At 37.2% G+C, this 18051-nt stretch overlaps 1 protein-coding gene across 1 annotated transcript in view; it reads right to left on the bottom strand.

Annotated features, from left to right (window-relative positions):
• The window catches only part of LOC150100945 (enoyl-CoA delta isomerase 2-like), a 181891-nt gene that overhangs the window by 140557 nt on the left and 23283 nt on the right, over positions 1-18051 (bottom strand). The window contains exon 3 of the mRNA XM_090401940.1: positions 5384-5449. Coding sequence (XP_090258066.1) covers positions 5384-5449 — 66 coding nt within the window. The remainder of the gene's footprint in view (positions 1-5383; positions 5450-18051) is intronic.

Below are 18051 nucleotides of genomic sequence, written 5' to 3' on the forward strand. Positions count from 1 at the left end.
GGTAAACAAGTGGAATTGATTGCCAGAATTAGTTATGAGCTCAATGACAGTGAATTATTTTAAGTGGAGGTATGATAGGTTTTTTTTTATAAATATTAGTATGGGTCTCCCATAATAAGTCACTGGACTCCATGGAGGTATTGAATAATAATTAATTAATATACCCACAACCTTGACCTTTTAGGAATGGGATTCGTGTAAAAAAATTTTTTTTTAAATATAATACATCAAATGAGAAGACCACATTATGTCGTGAATCACTATTCTATAACCAAAGTTGATGTCTTTATTGATGAGAAGAGTGAAATTTCACTGTGAAATTTAAAAGTTATTTCTCCATGACCTAAACTTTTTTTTGTTGATGTTTTGGGATTGATATAATGAAAGTTGCAAAAATCATTCAGAGGTAGATTATGAGATTAATATTAAAACTACGAGATGTAAGCTAAAAAACAGACTGACAGAATGAAATCTCTAGAGGCTGATGGACAAAATGAAAAAAAAAAATAATCTAAATGAGACAAAGGTATTGAAATGAGCATATTAAATAGACATTATTATTATTATTATTATTATTATTATTATTTGACACCTCCAGGGAGTCCAAAGACTCATCGAGGGAGAGTGTGCCCACAGCATCGAACGATTGATCCCCTTCCAACTACTAACCGCGCTCAAACTTACTTAACTGAGCCTTTTTAGTAGCAGAGGCTCTACCAATCGACCAACCTTTGCCAGACATCAGGGATATTTTTCAGAGAGAGAGAGAGAGATGGAAAGAGAAGGGGAATAAGAGGCAATCACTGAAAATTATATCAAGGTGAGATGAGTAAACAAGGATTACATTTTTTTAAAATTTTTGTTTTGCAATGTCAGTGGCAGCGATCAGAATGCACTGCCAGATATTTTGAGTTTAAGTTCTATTAAAGAAATTAAAATGTGATATAACAGAAATTATTGAGTTAGCTACATATTTTGGAGATGAGGAAGTGTTAGAGAGGATGGAGGTGGCTGACAGGTGACCTAGATCATGATGTTGTCTGTGAAATACAGTCATCCCTCGACTTACGTCCGTTCAAAGATACAACCGTATCCCATAAGGGAATAAGTAACATTTTCGACTATACTTTTGAATAAAACTCAAGTGAGCGTAAAGTAAAAAGGTTTATATTTAGCAACAATGCATCATGCACAGTGGCAAAAACATTTAGCAGCAACCTCCCTCGGCAGTCTACATGTGTCTTCAACAGTTCCTCTGTTGATTTTGTGTTTGAGAAATAGGTTATTTGTGTATTTATCGTTAAATATTTCACAATATTTTGTACAACATGGTCCCTACATGTCCAATCAAAAAACCTAGTGAATAATTACAGAAAAAAAGTGGCGAGCAATTGATCTTGAAACGAAGTTGCAAGTTATAAAGCAACATGGAGCTGGTAAGCCTATTAGTGTGATTGCACATGACTTCGGATGGTCTCATTCTACAGTGACCACCATTTTGAAAAATAAGGATAAATCGTACAGGCTACGAAAGGATCTGCTTCCATTAAACTGACGATAGTAGCAAAGCAACATCAAGATCCTATTGGGGATGTGGAAAAGTTCAGGCCCTCTATCCTCATTGCATCATGGATAGAGGGCCTGAACCAAAAGCATATACCCCCTTAGCACTAGGACCATAACCCCTAAGGCACTAGGTCTCTTCAACATGTTCAAGGAGAAAGCAGGACCTGATTATGACTATGAATTTAATGCTTCTTCCAGTTGGTTCATGAGATTTAAGCAACATTTTGTGCTGCATAATGTGAAAATGTATGGTGAATCTGTAAGTGCTGATAAGAAGGCGGCCAAGGAGTTTGTGGAGAAACTGGGTAAAATTATTAGGGAGGAAAATTATTTGCCACAACAAATATTTAATATGGATGAGACCTCCTTGTTTCGTAAAAAAATGCCTGAGTGGATATTCATCCACAAAAAGCTAAAATCCACGCCTGGTTTCAAATCTCTTAAAGATGGTATTACGATTCTGTTGGGGGGGGGGGTAACGTAGCTGGTTATAAACTGAAACCATTTGTGATATGGAACAGTGAGAATCCACAAGCCTTCAAAAACATTAGGAAGCATACTCTTCCAGTTCATTATCGGAGAAATAAGAAGTCACGGATGACTCAAAAATTGTTTGTGGATGCCTTAATCAACTGCTATGCAAGTGAAATGGAAAGCTATTGCGTGAAAGAAAATATAGAATTTAAAATTTTATTAATTCTAGATAATGATCCAGGTCATCAGGCTTACATTTGTGATCTTCACCAAGTTCAAGGTCATGTTTCACCCTCCAAACAGTACTTTATTGATCCAACCGATGGATCAGGGAGTTCTTGCAGTGCTTAAGGCTTATTATCAAAGGAGAACTTTTTCACAAGCCATTTCTGCTACTGAAATTATCAGATTCTCATGCAATCTTGGAAAGCATTCAATATTTATCATGCTATTAAAAATATTGTTATGGCTTGAGACGAAGTGACCTCTCAATGTATGAGTGGCATATGGAGAAAGACATTAAAAAGGTATGTGCAAGATTTTGAAAGTTTTGAAAAAATGTAAATTGAGTGAAGAAATAGTAGGCCTAGCAAACAATCTAAATATCGAAGTGAATGATGATGACATAGTTCAACTCATAGAAAGTGCCCCTGAAGAGTTGACAAATGAAGAATTGGTTGAACTGGAGGAACAACATGTTGCAAAAGATGAAGAATGAGGAAAGGAAGAGGGAAAAGAGAAACAAGAAGAGGTAGTTAAACAATTTATAGTAAAGGGTCTTGCAGAAATGTTCTCTGCAGTTAGCAATGTTCTCAAAATGGCTGAAGACATGGACCCCAATGTTGAACGCTACTTATTGGTAGAAACAAAAGTACAAGATGAGTTTGCTCGCTATAAACAAATTTATGATGAAAAGAAGAAGAGGAATAAGCAAAGCACATTGGACATTTTCATAAAAAAAAAAAAAAAAAAGTTACACCAGAAGAGCCGTAGCCACCTGGTCCTTAACATAGGGAAGGAAATGAAGATATGATTGTGGAGGAAGATTTGGGTGATTATTGTCCTGTCTTATAGTGGCAGTAATGCACAGTACAGTTTTATAAGGTTGAAAAAAAATTAAAACAACAGTATACTTATTATGGTTAAGTCCCTAACCCCTATAACTCTGTTGATTTAATGTATTGACTTACGTTCTGCTGGATGGAACAGATCCCGGACGTAAGTCGAGGGATGACTATATTTCCAATAAAGATAGATTGAAGGTTTATGGACAAACAGAAAAAAGGGGATGAGACATTACTTAGAAGTTTTGACTCAACCTGTGCACAGAAGTCCAGATGTGATCATACAAGTCTCGTTATGTTTTTCAACATCCATGTAATTAGAAAGGATCACATTTCCAATATGTCTGCTGAATTTCAGCTCCATTCCAAACTCACTACCAAATTCCTATCCTCATCCAAATAATATACAATATGCAATCTCCTGGATCCAAAATGTCTCTTCAATTTTTTTTTTTTTTTGGTACTATTTCATCATCATCATCATCATCAAATTCCTGCCATGTACCCACAAGGGGCGTACAGGATATGATAGTACTACATGGAAAATTTATATCATTACTAACTTCCTATCTACAATTTTCCTCCAAATCAGTCTGTTACTTGTCAAGACTCCAACATTATCAGATCTTATATTTCTATCGTCTAGGGTACTTTGTACCGTATCAACCCACCTATATCTTGGTCTTCCTCTGGGTAGTTTTCCTTACAACTTGGCAGAGAACACTTGTTTTGCTAATCTTTCCTCGCCCATTCTGTTTAGGTGACCATACCACCTGAGATTAGCTCTGCTAATGCATTCCTGGATGCAGACAATGTCAAGTTCTTTCCTAATATCCTCATTTTTAATATGATATTGCCAGTGATGCCATCTGTTCACGCCTCTAATCTTTCTCAGGACTCTCATATCTGCGGTCTCTAGTCTTTAGTCAAGTGTTTTACTTCTGACCCAGCTCTCAGATCCATAAGTTAAAACTGGTTTGAACACTGTCTTGTATACAGCTAATTTAGTGTTCTGACTAATTTCTCTCTTATTCCATATGAATTTATTCAATTGACTTCCCACCATACCAGCTTTGCTGATTCTGTTGTCTATTTCCATATTTAATTTACCATCTTCAGTAAAAATCGTGCCTAATCGTGCAAAATAAAAAAAAAATTTAAAAAAATGATGGTACAACATTGGTACTATTTCTCTTCTCAATTTAGTAATATCAGCAAACTATATATTCCCATTCAAATCATCTCAATATTATTCAAGTACAAATTAAAAAAAAAAAAAAAAAAAAGAAGAAAAGAACGAATAAACAACCATTCAAACACAACACTAGTCATCACTTAAATTCTTCCAGAAAGTGCTCCACATTATACTGCTCTGTCAAGTTGGTCAGTCACCTCTTTTATCCATATTACCAGCTTTATATCAATCGCCTGTTGAAAATTTTTCCTTGGTTATACTATAAATTAAAGATGCCAAGAAATTATATTGGTTTAATCATTTATCCGAGTGTAAGCAAACAAAATGTAGATGATGATGATGATTGTTGGGGTTTGTTGTAGTTGGTAGATTGAGTGGTGGAGACAGAGAGTTGTAGAGTAGGCCCCCTTCCTTAATGAGTCATTGGACTCCCTGGAGGTGTCATGTAATAATAATAATAATAAAGTAACTTCACGACTGGACAGCTCATATATAGAGGCTAATGACTTCACATCACTTGCCTTAGTATCCCATAATGCAAAGCACGTGTCCTTATGGACACGTATAATGCTATGCATTATGGGAAGGGTGACTACTGAAGAACAGAGCTATTTTCAACCTTTATTGAGGTCTAATCAGTGGGAGCCAGACCCAGAAGTGATACCAAGGTTTAAGTAATACAGAAGTCATATTTCCATATACAAACAGACAAAAGGTGGCACTCCTTATTGCTAAACAAGTTGCTTAGCAACTTGTCTAAGCAACAAGTTGCTAAACAAGTCATGAAGATACTTCACATGCAAACATTTGTTTGCCTATGCTTAAGTAAAATATGGATGAAAACACGAATGCAATTTCATGTGAAGCGTAAAAAGAAGACAAAATAACATGTGCTTTTCCCCACTCTTGCCTTATACTCATAGTAACTTCTATTAGGAAAATGAAGAACAGAATGGCTAAATTTATCAACTCTTAAAAGCAAAATTCTGAAGATTAAAATTAAAAATCAATTAAAAATATGGCACATGTAATGACAACAAAAGATAATAATAATAATAATAATAATATACTATATGTATATTACCATACTGAGGTAACATGCTATGAACACTTTTAAGGACTTCATTTCTTAATGAATCGGGCAGAAGTTCTGGAATATAAAAATTTCAGATCTTAAAAACATTATATGAAATTATGAAAGTAACAAGGATTCTTGATACTATTTAATATTCTGATACATCTGATTATGCCTAAAATAAGAACAAATAAAATAAATGAAATATTTGTTGAGAAAGCAGGGATAAGTAGGTATGAACATAAGTGTCGTAGCTGTAGTTGTAGTAGGTATGAACGATTTAACTGGCAATAAGTTCAGTATGAGAGAGGACATGAAAGGGTTGTTGGAAGAGGCAAGAGTGAAGAGTGAAAATCGTTAGTATTTTACCTCGCTATAATAAAAATGAATTAAAACGAAGGTATGATGGCAAATTATTTGATGCGTACGCTATGTAGAAGGAATAGATGTGAGGAGTGAGTTTGAGGGAAGATTGGATTTGTATAAGAGGGATAGCCTACACCTGAATGTGTTTGGTACCAGGAGTCTAGAAAAACTAATAACTGGTATGAGACCTAACACAGAAAGTCAGGGAAACTAAATTATAAAGGGAGGAATGATGTGAATGTGAGCTTAAGAGCAACAATGTTATATAACTGCGTTAATACTGGAATGGACTTCCCGTATTAACTCTCCTCTCTCCTCGTCGACATTTCCATGCCGACGAGGAGAGAATGATTTCTGGTTTGTTTTCAGTCAGTTCAGACCCACCATGAGTGTGCAAAGATGTCTACATGTGTAAGGCATTAAAAATAGAGATCTGCAAATTGTCCAACTGTATCAGACAGACTGCAGACAAGACAATACCAAAGAACAAGCAGGTAGATTATTATGTCTGTACATGAATGCTAGGAGTATCAGAAACAAAGGGATAGAGTTTGTTGCCTTAGTCAATATGTTGCGACCTCAGATTGTAGGTATTAGTGAGACCTGGCTATCAGAATCAGATCTACTAAATGGTATTGAGTGTCAAGGGTACAGTATTTTTAGGATGAATAGAGAAGATGGGAGAGGAGGGGGTGGGACATGCTGCTAATGATATCGGATGACTTGAATCCAGTTGGAGTTGAGACATATGATTATAGTAATACTACTAACAATATTTCATGTGGCAGTGAATTTGAAGCCATCTGGTGTGACGTGGAATCTAACAAGACTAATTACACAGTGGGGTGTTGTTACAAACCTGGTGGATCAGTTGCTAGTGATGAAGAAATGAATCACCAAATACAAAAGATGAGAATGAAAAGCGTAATCATAATGGGAGACTTTGATTATCCAAACTGTTTTTATAGTTTTAAAGTGGTTTTAATTCCTGTTTTTAATTTAAAAGTGTTGCAAGGTAACTCTTTGTGTCACGCTGAAGATAGAGATGTAGTAGTACCGTAACAAGGGCGTGGCGAAAGAGGCACCCTCCACGGGTGCAACTAGGCTTTGAGGCGCAAAATGTATAACATTTTTGTCATTTTTGGATTGGGGGGGTGCAAGTTATACACTTGTCACAGGCACTTCATACCCTCATTACGTCACTGATAAGTTGTAGTAATAGTACTGTAACTTTCACCAGAAACCCATTTCCTACTTTTTCGTCATTTCTGGAATTTGTTGTCTTCCATTTGTTTGTTCTACCTATCTGAATATTTTTCAGTATTATTATGCCATTGTTTTAGAATATTGTATTTATTTCGTATAATTGGTTTGCATTTGATATCAGATTGTATGAGTATAGAATCGTTGCCGTTAAGCCTAATCTTACTATTGTGGTAGTGATGTTGTTAAGCCTAATCTTGCTATTGTGATCATGTTGTTGTTAAGCCTAATCTTGCCATTCTCAGAGCATGTGTACTGGGTGTTAAATTGAAAAGTATTGATTATAAGTGTGTAATATAAGTGTATATATAAAGTGAGTTAGCCAATCTCATATGGAGGTAGGAGGGTTTTTTCTCTTGGAAACTCAGGTTTTTCATCCCACATACAGACAAATCGGCCCTTCAGAACACACGCAATTTACAGACAAAAAATACTAGTTGTGGTGGTGGGTAGTAGATGGTGTTGATGGAGATGATTGATAGGGGTTTGGTGTAGTGGAGGAGACAGTTGTATAATAGGTGCCCTCCCGCGATGAGTCTTCGGACTCCTTATAATAATAATAATGAATAATAATACTGAGATGATTATTTGAAGCAACACATGTAAATTTTGTTAGGTATTTTTATTGTTTAATGTTGTCTGTGTAATGATGTGTTTGATGAAGCATTTTGGCAATTCCTGCAGTTTTTTAAGTAGTTAGGGGCTTTAAAGAGTCCTAATTTTCTGGTTAAAGAATCCTAATATAAGTATTTTATTTTAATCCTAGTTCAGAACTCAATATGATAACAAGATCACAGAAAATTTGCTTGAAAGGGCACAATCATAAATTTAATATATTAATTGCTTTTGATAAATTACTTGCTAGTGAAAGTTTGGTAGATGTAACATTATCGTTTGAGGGAATGACCCTTAAGGTTCACAAAGTAGTTGTATCTGCAAGCAGCTCTCTTCTATACAGCTTATTTTTAGAGAACTCACGTAATCATCCTGTTGTGACATTAAGTGATATGAAGTTTAATAACTTAAGGTTGATGGTACAATATATGTATCATGGAGAAATTAATATTTCACGGGATATGCTTCCATCATTGTTCAAAGCTGTGGAGTTGCTAAAAATGAAAGATTTTTTGAAAGTTGCTATTAAGTGCTATGATTCTGTGGAAGGCACACAGCAGAGAGCTTCAGGTAATGATCGTCAGGAAGCAAGGAAACCAATCATGCATAGTCATATTGTGCCTGGCCAAAGAAAACGGCATTAAAAGAAGGAAACACAGATAAATAAGAGTCAACAAGGGGGAATCGTCAAAAAGACCTATGATGGACTTAGATCTGAAGGTGACAAAGAGTCAAATGGCCAAAAAGTCCGATATAGGTAATGTAAGGCAGTCGTTGTCGGAGGTTAAGCATCTTGTAACGCTGGTTTCTATCCCACTTAGTAAATTAAACTGGGTAAATATTTGAAAACAACATCTGACTACTCAAGTGACAGTGTTATAGATGACTTGGTATCATTAAAGGATAAGTAGTCAGACTTGAACAATTGAGTATGATCATCTAAATCAACTTCAAGCGGCCTTGACCTGGTTGCTGAAGGTCAACTGTCAGACGAATGTGTACATACCAGCGTATTGTCCCCTTTGGTTTCTGATTCTTCAGCTAATCCTCACCTGCTAATCAAAATCTTGGATGGTGATGACAACAATCCTTTCATCAATTCAGGTGAATGTGTGCATACCAGCGTATTGTCCCATTCAATTTCTGATGCTACAGTTAATTCTCGCCTGCCAATCAAAATCTTGGGTAGTGATGACATCAATCCTGTATTTTCTAGTTTTGATATATCATCTGAGTCAACCATTTCTTCAGTAGTTACCAGGGATGTCAATCCAGATTACTTAACATCTTTAACATCTTGTGTGTCTATGGTATCACCTCTTGAATATGATGTCAAGGTAGAAATGGAAGATTATGCATTCTATTTCACATCTTCTAATGTATCAACTGTTTTGCCTGTATTAATTGACTTGTATAAACACAGAAGTTTTAGTGTAATATATGATGATACATTTGGTTTGTCTAATGTCCCAAGTTTAAGTGATCATCAAGACTTCACAGTTAGGTGCCATCAGTCTCATAGGAAACATGCCTTTTTTTATAGCCATATCCCAATGTAACTGATAGAAGTATGTAGAGTAAGCTGTGTTATGCAAGTTCTCCTGAGACAAAGGAACTGACATTTTTAAATGATTGTAATATATTTTATAATTTTCATATGACCAAATTGTATATTCTATCTTGCAGCATTCCAATATGTTCTAATGTTTTTTATGGAATAGAAAGTACAGGGGGAATAAGAATGACAAGGAATGAGAATGACAGATTATTTAGTGACAGATTAAATGAGTGTGTGTGTGGAATAAATAGTGCAGAAATACATACACAGACATTGCTGAGCGATATACAAAAGAATGTGAGAAACAGAAGATCAGGGACAAAAACAAGCATCAGTGGGGTAAAGGATGTCAAGTTAAAAGGGAGCAAAAAAGATATTGTGCTATATGGGGATTCTATAATTAAGGATGTGAAGGATGGTAGAGTAATTAAAGCGTGTTACCCAGGGTCAAAGATTAAGGATATAACTGAGGCTCTGAAATTGCAGAAAGATAGAGTGAGTGAGATTATTGCAGTTATAGGGACGAATGATCTAGGTAGCGAAAGATTTTCTGTGAGACAGGATTTGGAGGATTTAATGATAGCAATGAATGCAAAGAGCAAGAGTGGAAAGATCATGAGTGTGCTACCAAGATTTGATAGTGATGAATTAAATAGAAGAGCAATTATAGTAAATGGAATAATTTACTATAATTTGCAAAACTTTGCAACTTTGCAAAAGCTTTTGCAAAGAAATGAAACTGAATATTCATTTTATGAATGTCTGGGATGAGTTTGATAAAAGGAAGGAGCATGTTAAGAGAGATGGTTTGCACTTAAATGGATTGGGCACTTGGCATTTAAAACATTTATTGATAAAGGATAGAGTAAATGGTCAAAAACAGAGAAATGGGATTTGCTAGGGAGGCAGGCAGGTGATAGAGTCAGCTGTAAATATCACTAAGGTCATTAATCGCTGTGAGTTTGGGATTAACTGTTCGCAGAAAATTAAAGTATACAGAGTGGGCTAATTCACACACAGGGAGATTATGGGCGGAAGGAAGTTTATGTATACTAATGCTCGAAACATTCGGAATAAGTGGTAAGAAGTTTTGTCATTACTTAGTACAACTTGGCCAAAAATTATAGGAATTAGCGAGACCTGGTTAACTAAGAATGATATAGTTATAGGAATTGAATGTAAGGGGTACAGTATTTTCAGGCAGCACAGAGGGGGAGGGGTTTTGCTAATGATAGATGAAGCGTTAAAGCCAAAAAAAGGTAGAACTGCCTCAAGGTGACAGATATGTAGAGGGCAGTTCATTCAAAGCTGTTTGGTGTGAGATAGAGATCAACAGGGCAAAATATGTAATAGGCTGCTATTATAATCCAAGGGGTATAAGGGAAAATGTAGATAGTATGTATTGGCAAATTAGCACAATAAGTGAAGGTCGAGTAATTATTATGGGGGGATTTTAACTTTGGGGACATAGATTGGGAGAAGGAATGGTCACAAGGAACAAAGGAAATGGAGTTTATACAGTTATTAAGAGATAACTAGTATTATCTAGCTAACACTGCCATTGGGTTAGATGGCATATTGGGCCATGTGTTACGAGAATGTGCAAGAGAATTAGTACCTCCTCTGACCAGGCTGTTTAATTTAAACCTCAGTTCTGGTAAAGTATCAATAGAGTGGAAAGTGGGGGAAAATAATTCCACTGCATAAGGGAGGCTCTAAGACTGAGGTTGCAAATTATAGACCAATCAATATATCTGGAGTGGTGGTTAAAGTTTTGGAGAAATTAATAAAAATTAGAATTCGGGACTGGGTGGACAGCAATATGATACTTTATAAGGGGCAACATGGTTTTTGTGAAGGATACGTCTTGCCTCAGTAAATTGCTTACTTTCTATAATAAAGTAACAGTGGATTTGGATAAAGGAAATCCTTACTCAGTGATACTGCTGGACTTAGCAAAGGCATTTAACAGGATTCCACATGGAACTCTGTTGGATAAATTATAGCAAAATGGTTATGGATCCGAAGCTGGTGATTTGGATTAGAGGGTGGCTGGGGGATAGATATCAAAGAATGGTTTATGGAGGAGGTGAGTCCAGGAGAAGGCAGGTGACTAGTGGTGTACCTCAGGGTTCAGTGCTTGGTCCTCTATTGTTTAATTTGTATATCAATGATATTGGGAATACTTTGAAAGGAAATATCCACTTGTTTGCTGATGATGCAAAATTAGGATGAGCGATAGTCATTTCAGATGATGTAGATATCTTGCAGGATGACTTGAATAGGCTGACGGTATGGACAAAGGTAAATGGCTGTCAGTTTAATATTATAATAATTATTATTATTACCACCCCAAGACCTCATGGAGTCAAAGAATCATCTGGGAGGTCCTTTTATCACACACACAGCTCATCATCCCGTATTTTAAACACACTCAAACTCTTTGCAGACACCACATTCTCAGGCAAGGCATTCCAATCATTCACAACTCTGCATGAAAAAAACCTGCCTCTCACTCCCCTACTCACACCCTCTTTATACAGTTTCCAGGGATGACCTCTGGTTCTCCCACTATCCTCTGTAAACAGCATTGATCCTATAACAACCCCTTACCAACTTGTAGGTCTCTATCATTTTTTCTCCCCTCTTCCTCCTGTCCACCAGACTCTGCAAATTACATCTTCTCAATCTTTCCTCACACTCGACATTCCAGAGGTCAGAAACTACCTTAGTCAGTCTCCTTTGGACCCTTTCCAACATCTCTTCATCCTTCTGAAAACTCAGTGACCAAATCTGGGCACAATAGTCCATGTGTGGCCTAATCAAAGCCTTATACAATGGAACAAGAATCTCCCTACTTCTACACATCAGTGTCCTCCGCATCATTCCCAGAAGCCTTTGTATTATCTTCACAATTTTGGCGATGTGCCCCCTAAATTTTAGATCCTTTAAAGGTGATGCACTTCAGGAGGATGAAATCACATGCTGTTTACTATATTAACGGAAATGAACTGCAAGAAGTTGACAAGGCGAGGGACTTAGGAGTTATTGTGGACAGAGAACTTAAGTTTAAAGGGCATATTGCAAAGATTGCCAAAACATCACATCAAATTACATGGTTGTTGAAGAACACACTAACAAGCAGGGATAAGGAAGTAATTGTTCCACTTATAAGGCATTAATAAGACCGCATTTCGACTATTGAGCACAGATCTGATCACCTGGATTTCTTGGTGATGAAGAAATGGTGGATAGTATTCAGAGGAGGATCACAAAGATTGTTGCAGGTCTGTGGGATGTTCCCTACGAGGATAGACTGTGGGCTCCAAAAACTAGCTGATAGACATAGGAGAGGAGATATGATAGTGGCATATAAATTATTAAAGGGATTTTATAGGATTGATACTGATGACATTTTTAAGACCAGTGCAGGAAGGGAGAGAACGAGGGACCATCCCTGAAGATTATGTAAGAGTGTGGTTAACAAGGGTGTTAGGACTAGATTTTTTGCTTGGAGGGTTGTGAATGGATGGAATGCATTGCTAGAGGTGGTTGTGAAAGCAACATCTGTGAAAGAATTTAAGGAGAAGTATGATAGGTATTGTGTAAATAATGGTTAGTGTGTCAATGTAGGGGAGTCTGCGATGAGTATTTTGACTCCATGGAGACACCGTTATAATAATAATAATAATACATATTGATTGGGTAGAAGTAGAATCTCATGAGAAGAATGAAAATGCATTTATTGAGCTGCTGTGGGACAACTTCCTCAAGCATCATATAACAGAAGGAACTCGAGGGCAAAGAGTGTTAGATTGGATTATAGTGTCAGAGAGTGTTTCAGTTAAAGACGTAACTATTCTGCCTCTGGTTGATGACAGTGATCATGCGGTACTCACTTGGGAAGTGACTAAGTTTATAAATGTTCCATTCAGAAAAGGTTACATGCTGAACTACAAAGCAGGAAATTATGACAACTAAGGAGTATACTGAGTTCAGTGGAATGGGATCAGTTGCTGGATGGAAAGAATATCGACAGTGCATGGGAAATATTTAAACAATACTTAAATGATGCAATATTAGAATGTGTCCCAAGAGTTCAAAGAATAAATAGAGTAGGAGTCAAATGGATGTGTAATCTTATTAAGCAAGAGATTCGTAAGAAAAGGACGATGTGGAAGGAATACCTTTTGCATAAGGATGATGTCTGTTATGAACGTTATAAGCAGGAGGCTAGGATAGTCACGACTGCTGTACAGAAATCGAAGTCTGAGTATGAAAAGAAACTGTCTCTGCATGCTAAAGAAAACCCACAAGAATTCTATCAATATGCTGCAAGTAAAAGAAAGAATGAATACAAAAGAATAACTCTTCTAAATCCAAATGGCATGAGAGTTACAGATGCAGAAGAGGTTGTTAAGTTAAAAGCTATCGACCTGTTAAAGAGGTAACAGTGAACTCAATGTTGTGTTCACCAGGTCGATAGCTTTTAACTTAACAACCTCTTCTGCATCTGTAACTCTCATGTAGCTCTAATACCTCCTCAAATACAGGTGTGAGAGGATGAGGTATTAGAGCTGTTGCCCAAATTGAATAAGAATTCAGCAATAGGGACTGATGGAATATCAGCATGTGCTAAAAGAGTGTTCAGCTGAACTGGCCATTCCTTTGATCAGGTTGTTTAATATGAGTCTCAGAACAGGGAAGATTCCATAGGAATATATGGTAATTCCATTGCACAAGGGTGGTGCAGAGGTCGATGTATCCAACTATCGACCAATAAGTATCTCAGGAGTGGTGGTGAAGATTTTGGAAATATTAGTTCAGGCTTGCATTCAGAAATGGGTGACAGTGGGTTATACAATAAACAACATGGGTTTACTAAGGGAAAGTCATATTTTAGTAACTTGCTCACATTGTATAACAATGTTAACATTGAAACTAGACAAGGGGAATGGATACACCATGACTGTTGCATAAATTGAAGAAAATGGGTTTGGGTTATACAATATTAGAATGGATAAGAGGATGGCTGACTGACAAGATATCCAAAAGTGGTATACAGGGGAGATGTGAGTCTGGAAAATTTAAGGTAACAAGTAGTGTGCCACAAGGATCAATGCTTGGTCCACTGTTATTATTATTATCATTATTATTATAGGAAACTCCAAGGAGTCAACAGACTCATCGAGGGAGGCCCTAACATCATGTCAAGAACAACTGTTCGACATTCACACAGTATCTATCATATCTCGCCTTGAACTCATTCACAGTCATGTCACCCACAACAGACTCTGGCAGCTTATTCCATTCATTCACCACTCTCCAAGTAAAAATCCTAGCTCTAACACCCCTGCTAACCACATTCTTGCCCAGCTTCCATGGATGGCCCCTAGTCCACCCACCACCAGTCCTATTCTCAAAAATATCTTCTGAATTAATCTTATAGAAACCCTTCAGTAATTTGAATGTCTCAATCATGCACCCCTTTTCTGCCTATCAACCAATTTCTGCAACCCACAAATCTTCAACCTGTTCTCATAAGGTTCATTCCATAAACCTGCTATCATCTTGGTCACTCGTTTCTGGATCCTCTCCACCTCCTCCCCATCAAGAAGAAACCTTGGCACCCATATCTGGGCACAGTAGTCTAGATGGGGTCTTATCAAGGCTCGATACAGAGGAACAATAACCTGTTTGTCTCTACTTGTTAAAGTATTTTTCAACAACCAAGTGATTTGATGAGCTGATTTAGCCACTTTTGTGATGTGCTCCCTAAACTTCAACTCCCTATCCACCAACACTCCCAAATCCCTGGCTTCGTCAATCTCCTGGAGTATGGTTCCACCAATTTGATATACTGCTGCTAATCTTTTCACCCCAAAATGCATAACCTTACACTTTGCCACATTAAATTGACATCCATTGTCCTTAGCCCAGTCTTCCAAACTATTCAAATCATCTTGCAAAATTTTGACATCCTGTGCACTCACTATTGCTCTACCCAACTTTGCATCATCAGCAAACAAATGAACACTTCCTCTGAGATCCTTTCCTATATCATTAATGAATAAACTGAAAAGTATTGGTCCAAGAACAGAACCCTGCGGCTCACCACTAGTCACAGGCCGTCTTTTGGACTCTACTCCTGAATAAACCACTCTCTGATATCTCTCCATCAATCACCCTCCTATCCATCTCACCAACCCTATATCCATCCCCATATGCTGCAGTTTACTGATTAGAATTCCATGTGGTATCCTGTCAAAGGCCTTGGCAAGGTCCAGTAGAATCACTGTAAACCCATTACCCTTATCCAGTTCAGCCGTCACTGTGCTATAAAACGTGAGCAAGTTTGTAAAGAAAATCGCTAAACCACTAAAATACGACATTACAAAAATGCATGTAACCCAAGAACAAGCCTCTGAGCTTTCTGGCTGTTGGCATACTGATTCACAGATGATACTGCTTGCCCCTTGCCCCAGAACAGCCTTCTGCAGCTATAAGGGGTAAGGGACAGTTCTCGCACACTATTCAAATTCTCCAAACGTTTGAATATCACCTTATATCTCCTTCAAAGTTTCTCGAACAAGTGTATATTTTGCATTCTATCATCACTTACCAAATTTCAGAATCTTACATTTTGCAGCACGGAGCTGACAGTTCCAATTACCTGCCCACTCATACATTCCATTCAAGTCCTCGTGTAAGGCCACAACACCTTCTTAACTCCTCGTCATTGTTCTTCCCAATTTTGCATCATCTGCAAACAGTTGCATATTAAGTTAAAACCATTTCAATGTCATTAATATACAAGATGAGCAAAATAGTCCCAAAACAAACACCTGCCAAATACCACTAGTGACTTTCCTCTTTTGAAATACTGCATCCTCATATACAAGTTGGTAATAGTTATCTGACAGCCAGTCACCTATCCAACTCACTATGTTATCCAATCCCATCCATCTGGATTTAGTTACTAGCTTGAAGGTGGCAATCTATGAAAAGTTTTCGCAAAATAGCCGTGCTGACAATTTCATGGCTATTTTCTCTCTCCAATACCTTAACTAAATGCCAGATATACATTGACCTATAACTTGTAGCCACATCTTTGTGCAGTGGAAAAATTTTACCTTCTTTCTACTCCCTTGGGACCTGTGCTGTTATTATTAAGCAGGTATGCCAAGGCTACTGCTAATTCTCTGGAACATTCCCTTGAGATATGTGGTAATATGCCACCAAATCGTTGCCTTATTGACATTAAGCTTATTTAATTCCTCATATATCTCCTTCTCAATTACATTTAAGCCATCCTCTCATATTTCCTCTACACTTCAGCTTTTTATGATTTCTCACTGATAAGGATGAAACACCTTTATGAACTGTTTACTGGATACTTCAACTATGCTCTCTGCAACCGTTACCATTCTATAGTCTTCATTCACTTTACCATTATCATTCTTACTTCTACTTGCCACATATCAGAAAAATGTCTAGAATTTTTCTTGTCTTGATTTGCTAATTTCTGTTCATACTGCATTTTTGGCTGAAACTGACCATTACCATTATCATCTTGTGCTACTTTAACAGTACCATCTTCTTTTGGATTTCCTTATTAATTCTTTCATTCATCCATTTGATATCCACCATATTTAGCATTTTGACCTTCAGAATAAATCTTCAGATTGATGTTGTTAAATATCTCTTGATCAGTTTCCAAGCAGAATTTATCTTCATCTCACTTAACTCCTCACTCAATGATTATAGCTCCAAGCTGTTTCCAAAGCTTCTCATAATCACTGGCCTTGAAGTCCGACATATATCCTTTCCTCACAAAAGTCTTCATATGGCTGGTCACCACCCAGATGATAATCTCATAGTCACTTTCACCAACTAGGAGGAAATGTGACACTACTCACAATCACATCTTCTGATGAAATGAATAGATCCAAGACGCTCGATCTCCATGTGCCCTCACTTATATAGTGACTAAGAAAGTTGTCTCTGAAGGACATTATCTTTATACTCAAAAGCTATCTCTTCATGGCAGTCTATATCACCACAATTAAAATCACCCATTAAGATCACTCTTCCCTTGTTCACTAACTGAAGTTGCTTATACATTTTTTCATCACCACCCTCCACATTCTCTGGCCTACAACATCCAACTAAATATTTCTTCCTGTCAATCTCCAACTCATACCACAGTGATGACTCAGAACCAGTGCAACTATTTTCCTCTTGCATCTGCACAAAGTGGAGCTGCAAGTGGGAAAGAGTGGCTCCTGCCCAAATGTAATCACCTTTATCACCACTTACTCTATATATCTCCTTGGACTCAACTACTCTCCTTACATTCTTGCATCCCATTTCTATGCTATCCATCCCCATATACACATTCACTACTACTTTCAACATATACTCACCTTATACAGCTCCCTGTTCACCTACCCCCCCCCCATTTCCTTGTCCATCTTGCATTCTTGTTCTCTCATCATTATCTCTCACACTACTTCTATTCTGATTTACACCCACTTCGGTCTCACCAGTTCCTCTCTTCTGATCTTCCACTTTACCTCTCATCTCCTCTGATCTCTTGTTCGCATGACTGATCACACTTCCTTCTATCAACAGTCTCTCCAGCCTAGCTGACCCATACCAAATCTATTTAAATGTAATCCATCACTTTTTGTACAAATTAATCCCTCTCTCATATGCATCCCACACATTTACAAACTCCACTCCCTTCTCCTCACACAGCTCTGCCAACATATTATTTATGATTCTTGCTCTCAATCTTAACTTGTCACTATCATACCTTAGCAACACACTGACTACTTTTTCCTATTATACTGTTATTATTGTTACAATTATT

Source organism: Typopeltis vanoorti, chromosome 12 (assembly GCF_054136105.1).
Source record: "Typopeltis vanoorti isolate ZY-2024b chromosome 12, IOZ_Tvanoo_1.0, whole genome shotgun sequence".
In the NCBI taxonomy this organism is placed as follows: Eukaryota; Metazoa; Arthropoda; class Arachnida; order Uropygi; family Thelyphonidae; genus Typopeltis; species Typopeltis vanoorti.